This window comes from Ornithorhynchus anatinus, chromosome 2 (genome assembly GCF_004115215.2).
Source record: "Ornithorhynchus anatinus isolate Pmale09 chromosome 2, mOrnAna1.pri.v4, whole genome shotgun sequence".
NCBI lineage: Eukaryota > Metazoa > Chordata > Mammalia > Monotremata > Ornithorhynchidae > Ornithorhynchus > Ornithorhynchus anatinus.
In genome coordinates this window covers 105636520-105656438 of record NC_041729.1, presented here as the reverse complement: position 1 = coordinate 105656438, position 19919 = coordinate 105636520, and the positions used below count along the sequence as shown (strand labels likewise).

The following is a 19919-nucleotide window of genomic DNA, read 5'->3' as shown; positions in this document are numbered from 1 at the left end:
GTGATTATTAAGTGTCAACTATCAACTCTCCCCTCCACTATCTCTTGCCCCTAGTAACCTGGCTACTTACTTTATTCAGAAACTTGAAACTATCAGGTGTAATCTTTCTAAAATCACCCCTGCCCTTCTCCAATCCTTCCCTCCTCCTGCCCCTTATTCAACTCTCCCATCTTTCCCAGCAGTATTTCAAAAGGGGATCTCCTGCCTTCTCTCAAAATCCACCCCTCCACCTCACATCTGACCCCATCCTTTTGCACCTTATCAAAACACTTGCCCCCTCCCTTCTTCCCTCCCAGACCATCTTTTTCAACTGTTCAGTCTCCAGTGACTTCTTCCCCACTGCTTTCAAATATCCCTTTGTCTCCCCTATCTTAAAAAAACCCCTCCCTTGACCCCACAGCTTCCTCCAGTTTTTGCCTTTCTACCATCTCTCTCCAAACTCCTCGAGTGAGTTGTCTACACCCCCTATCTCCACTTCTTCTCCAATTCTCTCCGTGACCTTCTTCAATCTCGTTTCCATCCCCTTCACTCCACAGAAACCTCTCTCGCCTCTCCGTCTTGCCAAATCCAACCACCTCTACGCTATCCTAATCCTCCTCAACCTTACAGCTGCCTTCAGCACTGTCAAAATCCCCCTTTTCCTGAAAATATTATCCATCCTTGGCTTCACTGACACCTTCCTTTCCTGGTTCTCCTCCTCTCTCTCTGGCCACTCATTCTCAGCCTCTTTCATGGACTTCTCCTCTGTCTCCCACCCCCTAACTGTGAATGTCCCTCAAGGTTCAGTCCTGGGTCTCCTTCTTTTCTTCATCTACACCCACTCCCCTGGAGAACTCATTTTCTCCCATGGCTTTAGTTGCTTTCTCTATGTGGATGATTCCCAAATCTACATCTCCAGCCCTGATCATTCCCCCTCTCCACAGTCTCACATTTCCTCCTGCCTTCAAGACATCTCTACTGGGATATCCTGCCATCACCTCAAACTTAACATGTCCAAAACAGACTCCTTATCTTCCCACCCAAATCCTGTCCTCCCCCTTACTTTCCCATCACTGTAGCCAGCACCACTATTCTTCCTGTCTCACAAGCCCATAACCTTAGAGTCATCCTTTATTCCTCTCTCTCCCATTCAACCCACATATTCAGTCTGTCACTAAATCCTGTCGGGGTTCCACCTTCACAACATTGCCAAAATCCTCCCTTTCCTTCCATCCAAATGCTACTACATTAATTCAAGCACTTATCCTATCCCTCCTTGATTACTTATCCATCCTCCTTGCTGACATCCCTGCTGCCTGTCTCTCCCCTCTCCAGACTATACTTCACTCTTCTGCCTGGATCATTTTTCTACAGAAGCATTCAGTCCAGCTTTCTACACTCCTCAAGAACATCCATTGGTTGCCCATCCACCTCTGTATCAAGCAGAAACTCCTTACCATAGGCTTTAAAGGACAAATCACCTCCCCCCCTCTTATCTCACCTTGCTGCTCTCCTACTACAACCCAGCCCACATACTTCATTCCTCTAATGCCAACCTACTCAATGTACCTCGATTTTATCTATCTCACCGATGACCTCTCACCCATGTCCTGCCTCCGGCCTGGAACGCCCTCCCTCTTCATATTCGACAGACAATTACTCTCCCCTCCTCAAAGCCTTACTGAAGGCACATCTCCTCCAAGCGGTCTTCTCTGACTAAGCCCTCATTTCCTTTTCTCCTGCTCCCTTCTACACTGCCCTGATTTGCTCCCCTTTTTCACCCTTCCCTCAACTCCATGACACTTATGTACATATCCATAATTTATTTATTCAAATTAATGTCTGTCTCCCGCTCTAGACCGAAAGCTCGTTGTGGGCAGAGAATATGCCTGTTATATTATACTCTCCCAATCACTTATTACAGTGCTCTGCACACAGTAAGCACTCAATAAATATGATGGATTAAAGCTTACAGATCCAAGTGCATAAATAAAGCAGGAGCGAGGCAGTGTGATCTTAAGGTGGCTTTAAGGGTGGGGAGAGTGGTGAGCTTTTGGATCTGAGGGGGAGTGAGTTCCAGGCCAGAGGGAGGGTGCAGGCAGGGGGTCAGCAGCCAGATCAGCTTTTCAGATACTCTTTCTCTTGATGCACCAGCAGGGCCAAATCACTGTCAGAATATCCTTCCGGGTGAGACAGTGGGCTTGCTGGGGTCCTGATCCGCTCGACAGGGTGGAGCAATGGTTGCCAGGAGGGCAGTGTATTAGCTAAGCTTTCCAAGCCAGTCTGGTGTTTTGTGAAAACCCTGGTAGGGTTTTTCGAGGTGGCCGATAGCTGCCGACTCTTGGGATAATTAGAACTCCCATTTGGAGGGTGATTTTTGTTGTGGCAGTGCTTTTTTTTCCTGAAACTCCCATTCTCCCTTCCTCTTAGACTGTGATTCCCATGTGGGACAGGGACTGTGTCCGAACTAATTATGTGGTATCTACCCCAGCTCTCAGTACAGTGCTTGGCAGATAATAACTGCCTAAGAAATACCACAGTTATAATTATTCCCCCCTAGTTAAATTAAGACTCTCAGCCCAGAAGAGCAGATTCTCCTCGGGGCTGCCGCCTGCCCTCCCTATACATATCCGTTCTGTTCCTCTGGCTAGAGAACTTCCGTCTCGGGCACCAGAACAGAATAAATATCAAAGCCAGGAAGTCCGCACAACAAGTCATTAAAGTTCAGATTCTTTCCTGTCACACCTAAGGAGAAGGCAACAGAACAAATATCTTTAACTGCCCCGGCCAGAGAGAACCCTGGGTCTACAAACAGCACACAAAGGCCTGCATGGGGCAGCGGGGTGGGGAGGGAAGGTCTCTTCGCGTCTGTTTCCAGCTGGCTGAGAAAAGAACGAATTGTTCCTCTGCACCGAGGACCCATCGGACTCAGAAAGCCACCCGCCCTTGGGGAGCAAGCGCAGTCTGCCTGCCCTGTGAGCGGAAAGTCTGATTGCGCTCACATTGGAACTAATATGGAATTACAATTATTTCACCACAAGTAAGGCCAGAGCCGCTTAGGAAATGGAAATTTCTGGCAATTCAAGCGATCCCTCCCAGGCTGCCAATCCCAGCCATGCTTGAGGTTGAACCAGGCCTCTAACGCGTTTGCCCAAGGAAAACCCTGAGAGCACAAATAACTGCTGCCTCCCGGCCAAGCCAGAGGGCTGGATGGGGAGTACAGCTTGATTTCTGAGAAAAGTCAAGAGGCCAATGGGCCCACCTTGTGCGGTCCAGTCTGGTCCCTTTAGTGTGGGGGGACCTGAGCTTGGTGCCACACAGTTCAACTGCCTAGCGAGGCTACCTCCCAAACCTGGCCAATGCCAAGAATCCTGGGGGATGTGCCTTCATTGGAAGCCCAGCTCCTGTCTCCCCCCACCATACTCAGAATCCCCAACCAGCAGCCTGGAGGCCCAGAGGGAAAGGAGAAAGTAGCTGGTGATAAGGCTGGGGAATTTCTACTGTGGTTTGAGATTTAATTGAAGCGGGCTGCCCAGGGATACAGGAGGAGGGGGACCCCTAGTCTGAGACTGTGAGCCCACTGTTGGGCAGGGATTGTCTCTATCTGTTGCCAAATTGTACATTCCAAATGCTTAGTACAGGGCTCTGCCCATAGTAAGCGCTCAATAAATACAATTGATTGAATGAATGAATTGCACCTCACTCGGGGGAAAGAGTTTGGGTGTCTCCGATTTGGCTGCACCTAATCTATGGGTGAACTTTTCTATTAATAATAATGACTGTGGTATTTGTTAACACTTACTGTGTGTCAAGCACTGTACTAAGCTCTGGAGTAGATACAAGGCAATCAGGTGCCACATGGGGTTCACAGTCTAAGTAGAAAGGAGAATAGGCACTGAGAGAGAACTGAGGCACAGAGAAGTTAAGTGATTGCCCAAGGGGCACAGTCAGAATTAAAACAGGTCCTCTGACTCCCAAGCCTGTGCTCTTTCCATTAGGCCACACTGCTTCTCTAAAAAAAACGAAATGGTATTTGTTAAACACTTACTATGAGCTACGCCCTGTACCAAGCGCTGGGATGGATATAAGCAAATTGAGTTGGACACAGTCCTTGTCCCACGTGGGGCTCACAGTCTCAGTCCCCACTTTACAGATGAGGTAACTGAGGCAAAGAAGAAGTGAAGTGACTTGCCCAAGGTCATACACAGAAGACAGGTGTGACCATTCGATATCTTCTTTGAGTTCAAGGAATCTAGGTATGCACTTTGTGTTTGTATGCTGCTTCTATTTATCCGAAGGGCTTTCCCATTGTTTACCTCATTTTGTTCTCGCAACATTCCTGCGTAGTAGGGAGAGGCAAATATTATTATGCCCATTGTATAGATTAGGAAACTGAGACACAGCAAGGTTAAGTGACTTGCCAATGGTCCCCACCCAGCAGGCAGTGGCAGAACCCAGGTCCTCTGGCTTCCTGACCTGGGCTCTTCCCATATGTCACTGTCAGGGTGAAGAAAGACTAAAAACCAGACAAAGGGGGTTTTGGCAGAGGATTAAACATTCATTCATTCAATCATATTTATTGAGCACTTACTGTGTGCAGAGCACTGTACTAAGTGCTTGGAAAGTACAATTCGGCAAAAGAGATAATCCCTACCCAACAACCGGGCTCACAGTCTAGAAGGGGGAGACAGACAGCAAAACAAAACAAGTAGACAGGCATCAATAGCATCAAAATAGATAAATAGAATTATAATAATAATGATGGCATTTGTGAAGCGCTTACTATGTGCAAAACACTGTTCTAAGCGCTGGGAGGGATACAAGGTGATCAGGTTGTCCTATGTGGGGCTCACAGTCTTCATCCCCATTTTACAGATGAGGGAACTGAGGCACAGGCAAGCGAATGTTGGTATTTGTTAAGCGCTTACTACCGCTGCCGAGCACTGTTCTAAGCGCTGGGGTAGATACAGGGGAATCAGGTTGTCCCACGTGAGGCTCACAGTTAATCCCCATTTTCCAGATGAGGTAACTGAGGCCCAGAGAAGTGAAGTGACTTGCCCAAAGTCACACAGCTGACAAGCGGCAGAGCAGGGATAGACATATCCACATCATTAATAAAATAGAGTAATAGCACAGTGGGGAGATTGGAGACAATTTAGAGGGGGATACAAGGACTCTTGAATCCAGAAACACATCTGGGCTGCTCCAAAAATCAGTTTGCCTGGAAGGGTATTACCCAAATGTTCCCAATTAGTCTCTTTTCTTTCATCTTCCTGTTTATTTCTACCCGTGTATCCTCCTCCCCCCTCCCTCCCTTTCTTCCTCCCCAACTCCCTCCATCCCTCTTCCCTCCCCCGACCCTTTGGAGACACTTGGTGCTTTCTAGGTCTGTTAGAAGGCTTCTGTAATGGCCAAGTGTGGTGGCGTTGAGAAGGTTTAGCAACTAGAGTGCTATTTCAGCAAAGCGGAATGCAAAAAAAAAAAAAATTCTAACCTGAACACTGGCAACCTGGGCTGCTACCACCCTCCCACCTGCCACCCTTGCCACTTTCCCCTCCAACCCTCCTCCGCTTCCCTGGAGGTGAATGGACTTGGACTCTGAAAGTGAGCAGGTTTTTAGGGCGGGTGGGGTAGGGAGACAAGCCAGTCACTGAAGAAGAGACCGAGCACCCAGCCTAGTGCACCAGAGAGGAGTGAAATGGGAGAGGTGAAGCTGTGACCATGGTGACCTGAGAGACGGTCGACAGCTTGGTCTAAGGGGTCGGAGGGTATAACCTCATCTCCTCCCCAACCCCACACAACCCTCTGCTTCCTTGGCACTCCCGTTCCAGTTCGTCGTCTTCTACCGGAGCGGAGTTCAGGCTGATTCCGGCCGGCTTCCGGCACCACATTTGAGGGTTCCCCTTCAGTGACTCTCTGAGAAATAATGTGGCCGGTGACCCACACGGCCCTGACTGACCTCGTCCATCCCAGTTTGTCTTCTCTTCCAGGGGCAGCAGGCCAAGCCGCTGAGTTCTAAGTCTGAGCAGTGGGGCTCCTTCTTTGTCGACGCCATCTCAGGAACAGAAAACACAGAAGAGTCGTCAGAGTTCACGTGGGCCTGCAAACGAATCCAGACCTACAGCACTATTGCCATTCCAAGTGTTGAAGCGATCGCAGGTAAGGCCGTCAGCCCCTGAGCAATGCCATCCTGAGCCAGCACTGTGGTAATAATAATGAAAATAATTTTGGTATTTGTTAAGCGCTTACTATGTGCCAGGCACTCTTCTAAGTGCTGGAGTGCATACAAGCAAATCAGGTTGGACACAGTCCCTGTCCCACGTGGAGCTCATAGTTTTAATCCCCATTTTACAGATGAGGGAACTGAGGCCCAGCGAAGTCAAGTGACTTGCCCAAGGTCACACAGCAGACAAGTGACAGAACCGGGCCAGGAACCCAGTTCCTTCCAACTCCCTGGTCTGTGCTGTATCCACTAGGACATGCTGCTTCTCAAAAGCATGCTCTCCTCTTTTACCCTGGGAACGGGAGTTAAGGAGTGCTCTTCCTTAGGGATCCGGTGCTCTGCACACAGGAAGTGCTCAATAAATACCATTAATTGATTGATCAGTGCAACGAAGAACAAGGTGCGGGTGAGGCCTCAGCAGGTGTTCAGAGATCTGATCCAGGTAAAGGCCCAATTCATTCATTCATTCAATGCTATTTATTGAGTGCTTACTGTGTGCAGAGCACTGTACTAAGCACTTGGGAGAATACTATACAACAGTAAACAGACCCCACAAGCCCCTGTGTGCAGCGGGAAGGCATAGCTGCCGTCACTTTCTGACCCGTCAGTGTCAGGAAAGGCCGGGAAGGAGGGGTGTATAATAATGTTAATAGTGTTGGTATTTTAAAGCGCTTGCTATGTGCCGAGCACTGTTCTAAGCACTGGGGTGGATGCAGGGTAATCAGGTTGTCCCACGTGAGACTCACAGGTAATCCCCATTTTACAGATGAGGTAACTGAGGCACAGACAAGTGAAGTGACTTGCCCACAATCACACAGCTGACAAGTGGCAGAGGCGGTATTCGAACTCATGACCTCTGACTCCCAAGCCCATGCTCTTTCCACTGAGCCACGCTGCTTCTCTTCTCTGTGAAGACCCAAGACCTTTAGAACCTATCCTGTATCGATGACATCTTTGAGAGTCGTCCATCCCAGTTCTCTCCGGCTGCTTCCCTGCCTCTACAGCTCAGGCTTAACCAAAAAATTGTGGTTATCTGGACTGAAGCTGGTCCGCGGCACTGAACGCATTTGTGCCTGAAAGGAATATGGTGCCTGAAAGTCTGAAATAGCCATACCCAGAGATATGTGTGTATGTGTGGGTGTGGGTGTCTGTGTGTGTTTGCCCAGTTTTGTCCTGGGTCCCAGCCTATTATCCAGCCAAGGACAGACAATATTAATAATAATTGTAGTAATTGTTAAGCACTTGCTCTGTGTCAGGCACTGTACTAAGCGCTGGGGTAGATACAAGGTAATCGAGTTGGACACAGTCCCTGTCCCACATGGGGTTGGCAGTCTTAATCCCCATTGTATAGATGAGGCACTGAGAAGTGAAGTGACTTGCCTAAGGTCTCACAGCAGACAAGTGGCAGAGCTAGGACTAGAACCCAGATCCTCTGACTTCCAGGCCTAGGCTTTATCCAATAGACCATGCTGCTTCTCCATTTGTCAAGGAGAATACCGGGTTCCAACAGCCATTTCGGCTGCAGTCTCTTAACTGTGAGTTTAGAGAACCCAGCCCGGCAAATGTCCGAGGGGCAGGGGATATGTGGTCTCTCTATCTGTCACAGAGCACTGTTCTGGGTCCCTACTATGTGCAGAATGTTGTGGAGCCCTGCACTAGAAGTTTGAGAGCATCCAACAAGAGTTAAAGATGCGATCCCTATCCTCATGTTGTTTATAATTCAGTAGGGGAGTTCACTGCCTATGTTGGCCCTGTCGTTGGATGAGGCCTTCCAAAAGAATAAACATTTTTGGAGAAGGTGCTTTCCATTATCCTCTTGGAGAACTAGCCCCATGGCGAGGACTTTGTTTCTATCGGGTGGTGAGTCTTGGGAGCTTTTTCAGTTCTCTGCTGCCGTCTTTCAGAAGCAGCTGTTTGTGCCCTGGGTTGTTGTTGACAGGAACACTAACCCCCAGCTAAAGAGCTTACTTGAGATTAGAGATGTTTAATCCACTTGGTAATTCCTCAGAAATCTCCTTAAGCCCTTCCTTTTTCAGCAGGCTACCAGAGGGGTCTGTGTTTGGCTGAGATTATAATTATCTTGCAACTGTGGCCTAAGTCTTCCTTAGTCCCTCAGCCGTAATGATACCCGCCCTCTCTATCAGGATCGAAGGTGAGGCGGGGCGGGCAGAATTCAGTTCTGCTTTCCTGTCCATCCTTCCGAGGATGCTCTGACCAAGCCAGTGTGTTCAAACTATAAGGGTTCAGAGAACATCCGTGGAGCCAAAGGACCAGTAGCCCAGCTGAATCTGAAATCAGGAGGGGTGGGTGCCAGAGGAGATCCCTTAAAGGAGACGTGCCGGACCCCTGGACTCAGTGACTTCCCATCCTGGGTTTTAGAAGCAGAGGCTTTCCCATCCTTCAACTCCTCACCCACCCACAGACCATGAGCCCCAAGTGAGACAGGAATTGTGTACAACCATTTCTTTTTGTATTTGATAATAATAACAATAATTATGGTATTGGTTAAGTGCTTACGATGTGCCAGGCACCTTACTAAGCACTGGAGTAGACTAGTTAATCAGTTTGGACACAGTCCACATCCCACGTGAGGCTCACAGTATTAATCCCCATTTTTAAGGATGAGGTAACTGAAGCACAGAGAAGTTAAGGGACTTGCCCACAGTCACACAGCTGCCAAGTGACAGAACCAGGATTCCAACCCATGACTTCTGACTCCCAAGCCTGTGCTCTTTCCACTGAGCGGCGCCGCTTCTCTTGTTAGCAGACACGTTCCCTGCCCATAACAAGCTTGCCATCTAAAGGGGGAGACAGACATTAACATAATCCAGGGACGTAGCCTACACTGAGGGAATTGGGCAGCCCATCATTTTACTGTCGACAGTTTAGACTTATCGGTAATTTAATTGTTGCATCTATAATTTATTTATATTAATGTCTGTCTTCCCCTATCTAGACTGTACGCTCTTTGTGGGCAGGCAACGTGTCTGTTTATTGTTATATTGTGCTCTCCCAAGTGCTTAGTACACTGCTTTGCACCCAGTAAGTGCTCAATAAATACAATCGAATGAATAAATGAATGAAATCCTCAGCTAGGCCAGTGCTTCCCCTTCTCCGTCTCTCATTGTGGGCCTTTAAGAGTGAGAAACTGTTTCATAGTCATGAAACATCTCTGCAGAGATGCTAGAATTTTGTCATGTCAGCTGTACCCAGAGAAGCGTTTATTTGGATAGGAATATGTTCAAAGGAGAACTACTTATCCCGAGTGAAGTCTGGGACACCAAAGGTGCCGAAGATCCAGTGCTCCTTCCTTATAGTGTTTGGGAAAAAAAGAGTTCTTCACATCGTGCTGCTGAATTCCCTCTACACGCTGAGCTCCCAGGGATCGTGTCTACTAACCCTTTGTAATGTACTCTCCCAAACGCTGAGTGCAGTGCTCTGAATACAGTGAGCATTCAATAATAATGATGATGATGGTATTTGTTAAGCGCTTACTATGTGCCAGGCACTGTTCTAAGCACTGGGGTAGATACAAGATAATCAGTTTGTCCCATGTGAGGCTCACAGTCTTAATCCCCATTTTACAGATGAGGGAACTGAGGCACGGAGAAGTTAAGTGACTTGCCCAAAGTTACATAGCTGCTAAGTGGCAGAGCCGGGATTAGAACCCACGACCTCTGACTCCCAAGCCCGTGCTCTTTCCACTAAGATATACTAATCCTGTAAATAATGATGGTATTTGTTAAGCGCGTACTATGTGCCGAGCACTGTTCCAAGCACTGGGGGAGATTCAAGGTAATCAGGTTGTCCCAGGTGGGGCTCGCAATCTTAGCCCCCATTTTACAGATGAGGTAACTGAGGCACAGAGAAGTGAAATGACTTGCCGAAAGCCGCACAGCTGACAAGCGGCGGAGCCAGGATTAGAACCCACGACCTCTGACTCCCAAGCCCGTGCTCTTTCCACTAGGCCACGCTACTTCCCTGATTGACTGACTGATTGGATCAGCTCCATCCCTGCCAAGACAAGCACCACGGTAACTGCTACCTTCCCTCCCGCCACCGAGGGTGCCCGCTCCCGGCCTGAAGGCCTCTGTGAATACCATGCTGGGGATAAAAGCTGTTCCCACAAGTTCTAAGACCCTTCCATCTCCATCAAGAAGAGCACTGTGATAACCGGCACCTTCCCTCTTGCCACCGAGGGGTCCCACCCCCGGCCTGGTGGGTGCACAACGGGCCGGGGATAAAAAGCTGCTCGCGCCCGCTCTCGGACTCCTCCATCCCCACCAAGACTCTGAGCCTATTTTAATAATAATAATAATAATGTTGGTATTTGTTAAGCGCTTACTATGTGCAGAGCACTGTTCTAAGCGCTGGGGTAGATACAGGGTCATCAGGTTGTCCCACGTGAGGCTCACAGTTAATCCCCATTTTACAGATGAGGTAACTGAGGCACAGAGAACTTAAGTGACTTGCCCACAGTCACACAGCTGACAAGTGGCAGAGCCGGGAGTCGAACTCATGACCTCTGACTCCGAAGCCCAGGCTCTTTTCCACTGAGCCACGCTGCTTCCCAGCGTGCATTTATGCATTTGTGCATATATTTGTGCATATGTTATGCATATGCATATGCATATTTATGCATATGTTATGCATTTATGCATAACAATTTTATGCATTTGTTTGTGTTGTGTTTTAATGCTGCGTCACTCCTCATATGTCTGTCTCCAGTCCCTTCTCCTCACTTAAGTTCTTAGTTTGTGAGCCCCATGAGGGACAGGAACCATATCTAATTTCCACCTGCGTATTCTCTCCCAGCACTTAGTACAGTGTTCTGCACACAGTAAGTGCTTAATACGTATTATTACTACTATTACTGTTACTGCTCATAGAACCACTTTCGATTCTACCTCATGTCTCTAAATGTTTCTTTTCTTTCTCTGCATCAGCACTGTGCTTCATCATATCTGTGCTGTGAAGAACCCTGGAGCCCCCGCAAAACCACTGCCCCTATGACTCACTTTCCTAGCAGTCCAGAAGGTAGGGTCAAGGAGTCACAGGCTAGGGGAGGAACATGGTATAGTAGAAAGAGCTTGGGCCTGGGCATCAGAGGACCCAGGTTCTAATCCCAGCTCTGCCACCAGCCTTCCATGTGACCTTGAGCAGGTCACTTAACTGCTCCGTGCCTCAGATTCCTCATCTGTAAAATGAGGATTCAGTACCTGTTCTCCCTCTTCCTTAGCCTCTGAGCCCCACATGGGACAGGGACTGTATCGAAGCTTATTATCTTATATCTGCCCCTGCACTTAGAACTGTGCTTGTCAATTAATCAATCCATCAATCAGTGGTATTTATTGAGCACTTCATTTGTGCAGAGCACTGAACTAAGCACTTGGGAGAGAACATTATAATGGAGTTGGTAGATACAATCCTTGTCCACAAAGAGCTTACAGTAACAAAGTGATTATCAAATACTATTATTACTATCATTATTACTATTACTATTTACAGCCTCATTAGCTGTCTTCTCCATCCCCACAGAGCAGGAAGGAGTCAGAACTTCCCTCTAAAGGAACCATATTGAGCTCCCTTTCCTCCACCCAAACACTACCGCAGGGCGGCTGAGTTGATTCCCCTTCCCGTGGAGGTCAGCAGTGTGGAGATCCTCTGATGCCGTCCCCATATTCCTGCTTAGTTCCTAGGGAGGTCCCACTCTCGGGTCACCACCTTCCATTAGTCCCGTGTGCCTGGTTGGCATGAGGGGTTTCTGGGGTGTCCCGGGGACTTTGGAGGATCTGAGAGCCCCAGCTCACTTAAAACCGCCTGTGGCAACCATCACAGCAAGGCCAAATAGAGGTGCCTCATCCCCCTACTCTTCACAGACCTTCCATCTTCTCCCCTAGTAGATTGTAAACTCCTTGAAGGCAGCCAACTCAATCGTAGCATGCTCTCCCAAGCATTTAGAATGCTAGTCTACACCCTGGAAGCACTCAGTCCGTACCATCGGTTGGTTGAGTGATCCAGTAGTTACCTATTCCTCTCCACAGCAAAGGGAAATTCCTGACCATTGGCTTTGAGGCACTCAATCCCTCTCTCCCTCCCCGCCCCCCTTATTCACTCTTTTCTCCCCTCTGCACCCCAGCTCCCCCTCTTCACTCCTCTCCGCTAACTTCCTCACTGTGCCTCATCCTCATGTTTCCCTCTGCTGTCCTCTTGTTCATACCCCCCCCACCTAAAACTCCCTTCTCCAAATTTGACAGGCCACAGCTCCGCCCATTTTCAAAACCGTTCTGAAATCACATCTCCTCCAGATCTTCCCTGATTACTTTCTAATCTCTCTTGCTTAAAATCACCTCCTACTACCTTTGCAACACTTCTGCAACTTGAGTACTTACTTAGTCACAGCCTACCGTAGCATTTTTGTTCCTATCTTCGATCCTATATTGCTTAAGCATTAACTCATATACAAGTTAATATAGTTAATATAGAGAAGCAGAGTGGCTAAATGGATAGAGCATGGGCCTGGGAGTCAGAAGGACCTGGGTTCTAATCCTGGTTCCACCATATGTCTGCCATATGTCCGTGGGCAGGTCACTTAACTTCTCTGGGCCTCAGTTACCTGAGGATTAAGAAATGGGGATTAAGAGTGTGAGCCCCATGTGGGACAGGGACTCTGTCCAACCTGATTTATTTGTATCTACCCCAGCCCTTAGAACATTGCTTGGCACATAGTAAGTGCTTAACCAGTACCATTATTATTATTATTATTATTGCTAATAATAATAATAATAAATTCATTCATTCAGTAGTATTTATTGGGTGCTTACTATGTGCAGAGCACTGTACTAAGCACTTGGAATGTACAATTCGGGCAACAGATAGAGACAATCCCTGCCCAATAACGGGCTCATAGTCTAAATGATATAATTGTGGTATTTGTTAAATGCTTTCTTTGCGCCAAACACTTTCCTAAACACTGAGGAAGATACAAGATAATCAAATTGGACCTAGTCCCTGTCTCACACAGAGCTTTCAGTCTAAGTAAGAGGGAGATCAGGTACTGAATCCCCATTTTACAGATGAGGAAACTAAAGAACAGAAAAGTGAAATGCCTTCCCTAAAATCACACAGCAAAGTGACGGAGCTAGGATTAGAAACTAATTCCTCTGAAACCCAGATCCATGTTCCTTTCATTAGGCCACACTTATATATATTATTCTAGTCTGTACGCCTGTTGTTGGGTAGGGATTGTCTCTATCTGTTGCCGAATTGTACTTTGCAAGCAATTAGTACAGTGCTCCGCACACAGTAAGTGCTTAATAAATACGATTGAATGAATATGAGTGTGTGTGTAAATAGATGATGTGTGTGTGTGTATATACACCACAGTTATTATTTGTAGTATTATTACTGTGTATATCAGGGAGCCTGGCCTTTTGGATTCACTCAGAATCCAGAAAAGTCCCTATGAAATGCCATTTTTGAAGGCCTTTTGGAAGATTCCCTTGCTGGGTGGAGAGCTAACCCATTGCTAACCATGAGGTAGAAATGAAACTCAACCGGTCCCTGCAGGAGAATCAGTCAATCAGTCAATCAATCATGTTTATTGAGTGCTTACTGTATAGAGTCCTGCACTAAGTGCCTGGTAGAGTGCAATATAACAGAGCTGGTAGACATTCCCTGCCCACAACAAGCTCACAGCCTAGAAGGGGAGACTGCTGTTAATGTAAATGAATAAATTACAAATATGAACATAAGTGCTTTGGAGCTGAGGGAGAGGTGAATAAAAGTAGCAAATCAGGGTGACATAGAAGGGAGTGGGAAAAGAGGAAATAAGGACTTAGGGAAGGCACCTTGGAGGAGATGTGCCTTCATTAGAGCTTTGAAGATGGGGAGATTACTTACTGTCAGATATGAAGAGGGAGGACATTTCAGGCCAGAGGCAGGACCTGGGACAAAATCAAGGTACAATGAGAAGGTTAGCATTAGAGGAGTGAAGTGTGCGGGCTGGGTTATAGTAGGAGAGCAGCAAGGTGAGGTGGGAGGCAAGATGAATGAGTGCTCCGCTGGGGAGTTTTCTGGGAGAAAAAAATAGGCTTTAAATCCAGATCTGCCTGCCTTTAACAAATACCACAATTCATGTGTATGGATGTCATGTATAAGTTAGTGCTTAAGTAATAGGGGATGAAAGACATATGCTATGCTAGGTAGGCTGTGAGGATGTTGAAGAGAGAGCTGATTGGGTTAATGAAGCAAACTTCAGCCTGGGCCTCAAATGAGCCCAAGAGTGGATTTCCCCAGGTAGGCAAATGGGAAAATTCAGGATCACAACCAGAGGGGAGGATAGGAAGAGGGAAGAAGAGTAAGAGGGAAACCTTTCAGTCCAGAGAAGGCAGAGATAGAAGGCTGGGGCAAACTGCTGATGTTGCAGCTTTGTCTACAAGAGCTGTTTTGTCGAACAAAAGATGTCCTTTCTTCCCCAAGGTTTTCTGTGTTGATACAAGAACAACAAGAGTGAAATCACAGCCACAACTGCTAAAAATAAAAGGAAATGAAAGTAGGAATCAATGAGTGGCTTAAACAGATATGGGGAGGGAATTTGTTTACCAACTGTTTTATACTGTACTCTTCCAAGCACTTAGTACAGTTCTTGACACACCGTAAGTGCTCAATAAATACCATCGATTGACTGTCATGCCCATGAGGGCTGATAGAGTGACCTGTCTAGAGAAGAAGCATGGTGTAGTGGATAGAGCATGGGCCTGGGAAAGTCATGGGTTCTAAATCCCGGTTCCACTACTTGTCTGCTGTGAGACCTCGGGGAAGTCACTACTCTTCTCTGGGCCTCAGTTATGTCATCTGTAAAATGGGGATTGAGTCTGTGAGCCCCACATGGGACAGGGAGTGTGTCCAACCCGATTTGCTTATATCCACCCAGTGCTTAGTACAGTGCCTGGCACTTAGTAAGTGCTTAACAAATACCACAATTATTATTATTATGATTACAGCTGAGTAATGTGATGATGCCTTGGACCAAATAATGACTCTGATATCTGGTGAATTTCCCTCTCAGGAATCATTCTGAAGTTGATGGACATCCAGAGAAATGTGAAGCAGCTTGCCCTAGTGGATAGAGCATGGGCCTAGAAGTCAGAAGGACCTGGGTTCTAATTTCAGCTCTACCACTTGTCTGGTGTGTGACCTTGGGCAAGTCATTTTACTTTTCTGTGCCGCAGTTACCTCATCTGTAAAATGGGGATTAAGAACGTGAGCCCTAAGTGGGGCAGGGACTGCATCCAACCCTATTATCTTGTATTTACCCCAGCTCTTAGAACAGTGCCTGGTACATAGTTGCGCTTAACAAATATCATGTGAAGTGCAGAGTCATTGTGCAGAAACATTGATGACAGCCCCCGGATGTGTAGAATCTGGTGTTTGCTTTGAAGGGATTTGGAATAGCAGTGCTGTTCCTTCCTTTGTGGTTTGGTTCTGTTGTAGCAGGAGGTGTAGTGGGGTGAGGTGTTGTGGGGTGAGGTGTTTTCCTATCTTTTATGCCCTGGAGCTGCCCCTGTTCAAGTGTTTGCATTGTGTGGGTTAGATGGCAGCTCTGCTCCCTTATCATATCTCTCTGACCTCCCGCTGCTCATCCCCATGTTTGGGATTGAGGGGGAATGACCTGGGCCATCTGGTCCAGTGGAATCTGTAAAGTCAATCCTGCTGCTGCTATCACTGTTATACCGCCCTCCTGGTGGGTGGCCTAGTGGATAGACCATGGGCCTGGGAGCGAGAAGGGACTGGGTTCTAATTCCAACACTGCCACTTAATAATAATGGTGGTATTTGTTAAGCATTTACTATGTGCAAGGCCCTGAAGTAAGAACTGGGGTGGATACAAGAAAATCAGGTTGGACACAGTCCCTGTCCCATGTGGGGCTCACAGTCTCAAACTCCATGTTACAGATGAGGTAACTGAAAAGTGAAATGACTTGCCCAGGGTCACACTGCAGACAAGTAATGGAACCAGAATTAGAACCCATGACCTTCTGATCCCAGGCCTGTGATCTTTATCCCCTATGCACTTGTCTGCTGTGTGATTTTGGGCAAGTGCCTTCACTTCTCTTATCCTCAATTACCTCAATCCGTAAAGTGGGGATTAAGATTGAGATCCCATGTGGCTAATACAACCTGATTAGCTTGTATCTAACCCACTGCTTAGTACTGTGTCTGGTACAGAGTAAGCATTTAACAGTTCAAAAAAAAAATTTTTTTAATGGCGACGACATCATTCCCTCCATTTACCCAGAGGTTCTTCATTCAGTAGTATTTATTGAGCACTTGCCGTGTGCAGAGCACAGTATTAAGCACTTAGCACTGTACTAGATCTCTGAGGTTCTGAGATCTTTCAGTCAGGAGCTGTTTACTGAGATGTTTCACCCCTTCTAGGAATGAGTTGGGGGTGGGGAGAGGCGGCGGGGGATGTAGACCCTCCCTAATGAGAACTTCCTGAACTCCTCCGCTCAGTAGTCCGAGCCCAGCATCTAGTTTACATAGTCACACATCTGGAAATGAGGGTCATGAATCTTAAACTGCATCTGTAGCCTATAGGAGGGCTTGTCATGCCCCTCCTCAAAAATCTCCAGTGGTTGTCTATCCACCTCCTTATCAAACAAAAACTACTCACTCTTGTCTTTAAAGCTTTCCATTACCTTGTCCCTTCTTACCTCACTTCCCTTCTCTCCTTCCACATCCCAGCCCATATACTCCACTTCTCTGGTGCTAAACTTCTCACTGTGCCTCCATCTCACCTGCCTCGTCGCCAACCCCAGGCCCATGTCCTACCTCGGGCCTGGAATGCCCTTCTTCCTCAAATCTGCCAAACAATCACTCTTGCCCTTTTCAAAGCCCTACTAAAGGTGCATCTCCTCCAAGAGGCCTTCGCAGACTAAGCCCCCATTCCCTCAGCTCCCCCTCCCTTCCGCATCACCTCGACTTCCTCCCTTTGCTCTCCCCTCCACCCCACAGCACTTATGTACCTATGTAGATACCTATAATTCTATTTATTTATATTGATGCCTGTTTACTTGTTTTGATGTCTCTCTCTCCCCCTGTAGACTGTAAACCCAGTGTGGGTAGGGATTATCTCTCTTTATTGTTGTATTGTACTTTCCAGCAGTTAGTATAGTGGTCTGCACACAGCACTCAATAAATGCAATTGAATGAATCAATGAATGAATGAATGAATGAATGAATGGCCAAAAGATCATCAGACTCTTGTATTGTACTTTCCCAAGGACTTAATATAGTGCTCTGCACAGAGTAAGTGCTCAACAAATACCATTGTTGATAATGATGATGAAGGCAGACACTTGGGAGTCAGAGGACCTGGGCTCTAATCCCCACTCCGCCCTTGCTGGCTATGGGATCTTGAGCAATCCCTTCACTTCTCTGTTCCTCTGTTTCCTCAAGAGCAAAAAAGGGACTCAATACCTGCTCTCCTTCCTACTTAGACTGTGAGCTCCATGTGAGGCAGGGACCGTATCTGGCCTTAGCTTACATCTACCGCAGAGTTTAGAACAGTGCTAGACAAATTCCATGGAAAATTAAAAAAAGGAATGTGGGGAACAGACAGAAAGACGGGGAAGGAGACCAAAACCCTGTCTAAATTCCTGTTAGCGACTTTCCACCTACATCTCTTCTGTGGCTTGGTTCGTGGTAGCCACTTGAAGGCAATGGGCAAGCATCTCTCCAACCTGATGGAGCCCCAAGCCTCAGGGCTCCCCGGTTTTAGCTTACATCAACCCCCCAACAGGCCTCCACTCACGTACCCCCCCCCCAGCCAATCAATGGTATTTATTAAGCGCTTTCTGTGTGCAGAGCACTGTACCAAATGTTTGGGGTAACACAGTATAACACAGTTGGTAGACATATTTCCTGCCCGCAAGGAGCTTACAGAGGACAGCAGATTAATTGCCTCCCATGGCCCATTAAATTTGTCCATTTAAAAGTTGCAGTGAATAAAATTTGGATAATCAGGAACGGAAAAAGTCACCCAGCTGGCAGGTGCCACCAGACACCAGACAGAGGAAGCAGCATGGCCTAGTGGAAAGAGCACAGGCCTAGGAGTCAGAGGACCTGGGTTCTAATCCCACCTCCACCAATTATCTGCTCTGGGACCTTGGGCAAGCCACTTCACTGCTCTGTGCCTCAGTTACCTCATCTGTAAAATGGGGATTAAGACTGTGATCCCCATGTGGGACATGGACTGTGCCCAACATAGCTTGTATCTAACCCAGTATCTACCTCAGTATAAATGGATTTTGGAACAAATTAAGCCAAAGAGGTCTTTGGAAGGCCAAATGACTCAACTTAGATGAGCATATTTTGGACAAATAATCGGAGGACTAATTCTCTGGAGAAGACATTAATGCTAGGAAAAGCCCAAGGAAAACGTTGAAGAGGCAGACCAGCAGCTAGATGGATAGAAACCATAATAACAATAATGGGAGAACAGTAGAAGACAGGATGTTCTGGAGAAAATATAACCATAGACTCGCTTTGAATCTGAAATGATTTGGCAGCACTTGATAATAATAACCCCAGTGCTCAGTACAGTGTCTGGAACATAGTAAATGCTTAACAAATACCATAAAAAAGTCCCTCCCACCCCAAACTGTAATCTTTGACTCTGGGCTTTAGAGAGGGGGCAATCAGTGGTATTTATTGAGTACTGTCTCCATACCGGTAAATCCGTCCCACTTCTCTCAGGGGCAGACAGACGGGAACAGGGGAGGGGCTGATCCAGCAAGCCATACTACCCCAAAAGTAGTAAAGAAATGCTCAGGAGAGAGTTAGAACTCCCCTCTTCCCTTGTGTCCTCTCCTTCTACTGCCCCCTCACCGAGCCTGGGGTTAATCAAAAGGCTTCAGTGAGTGTAGTTTGGGGAAAAGATTGGGAAGCGAGTTCCTTTATTAGAGCCTGGAGATTGGAGACAGAATTGATGATCAGAAGAAGCTCACTTAAAGGGAGCCTCTCAGGGTGCTGGGCTGGCACCAGACTGCCCCTGGTGAACAGCTCAGGCTGAAGCAGAATGTCACCCTCAAGACTGAGCCATCGCCACCACCTCCCAAGCCAGGAACGGCCCCAAAAGAACACAGGGGCACCCTCCGCCTCCAGACTTCTAATCGAATCGTTTTGTTTTGTCCATTTCAGATCTGCCTCTGGATTATCAGTTCACCAGATTCTCTTCGACCGGCCTGAAGACGGCTGGTTACTACCCAGGCCCGCCGAGGGACCTCTTCTCAAATGGAGAGCCGGAGATGCCCAGCTAAGAGGGCAACGGTGTGGACCCCAGATCAGAAAACCGCCTAGCCTGTCAAACGATGCTCAGTGCGTACATTGTGTAATGCTTCATCTGAGCAAGATGGGGATTAAAAGAGCAAAGGAAACGGTCTTTATGTGTTACTTCTCACTCCCTGCAAGATGAAAACTGTTGTCGCTGATCCTCTCTCCTTTCTGGGTGGGTGACAAATTCCAAAACTGGAATTTTCATTCATTCATTCAATTAATTCAATCGTATTTATTGAGCACTTACTATGTGCAGAGCACTGTCCTAAGCGCTAGGAAAATACAGTTCAGCAACAAATAGAGACATCCCTACCCAACAACGGGTACGCAGTCTAGAAGGGGGAATTTTCTTCCCCGAAAGGGGTTGCCGGTGGGTG

At 47.3% G+C, this 19919-nt stretch overlaps 1 protein-coding gene across 2 annotated transcripts in view; it reads left to right on the top strand.

Moving 5' to 3' along the window:
• The window catches only part of NT5DC1 (5'-nucleotidase domain containing 1), a 171990-nt gene extending 152342 nt beyond the window's left edge, over window positions 1-19648 (top strand). Inside the window, exons 11-12 of one of the 2 annotated variants that reach the window (XM_029054008.2) lie at window positions 5970-6138; window positions 19408-19648. In XM_029054008.2, coding sequence (XP_028909841.1) covers window positions 5970-6138; window positions 19408-19526 — 288 coding nt within the window. In that variant the 3' untranslated portion in view covers window positions 19527-19648. Of the gene's footprint in view, window positions 1-5969; window positions 6139-15272; window positions 15370-19407 lie in introns of those variants that run through there. The other variant, XM_029054011.2, reaches the window with a different exon arrangement.
• The last annotated feature ends 271 nt before the right edge of the window (window positions 19649-19919 follow it).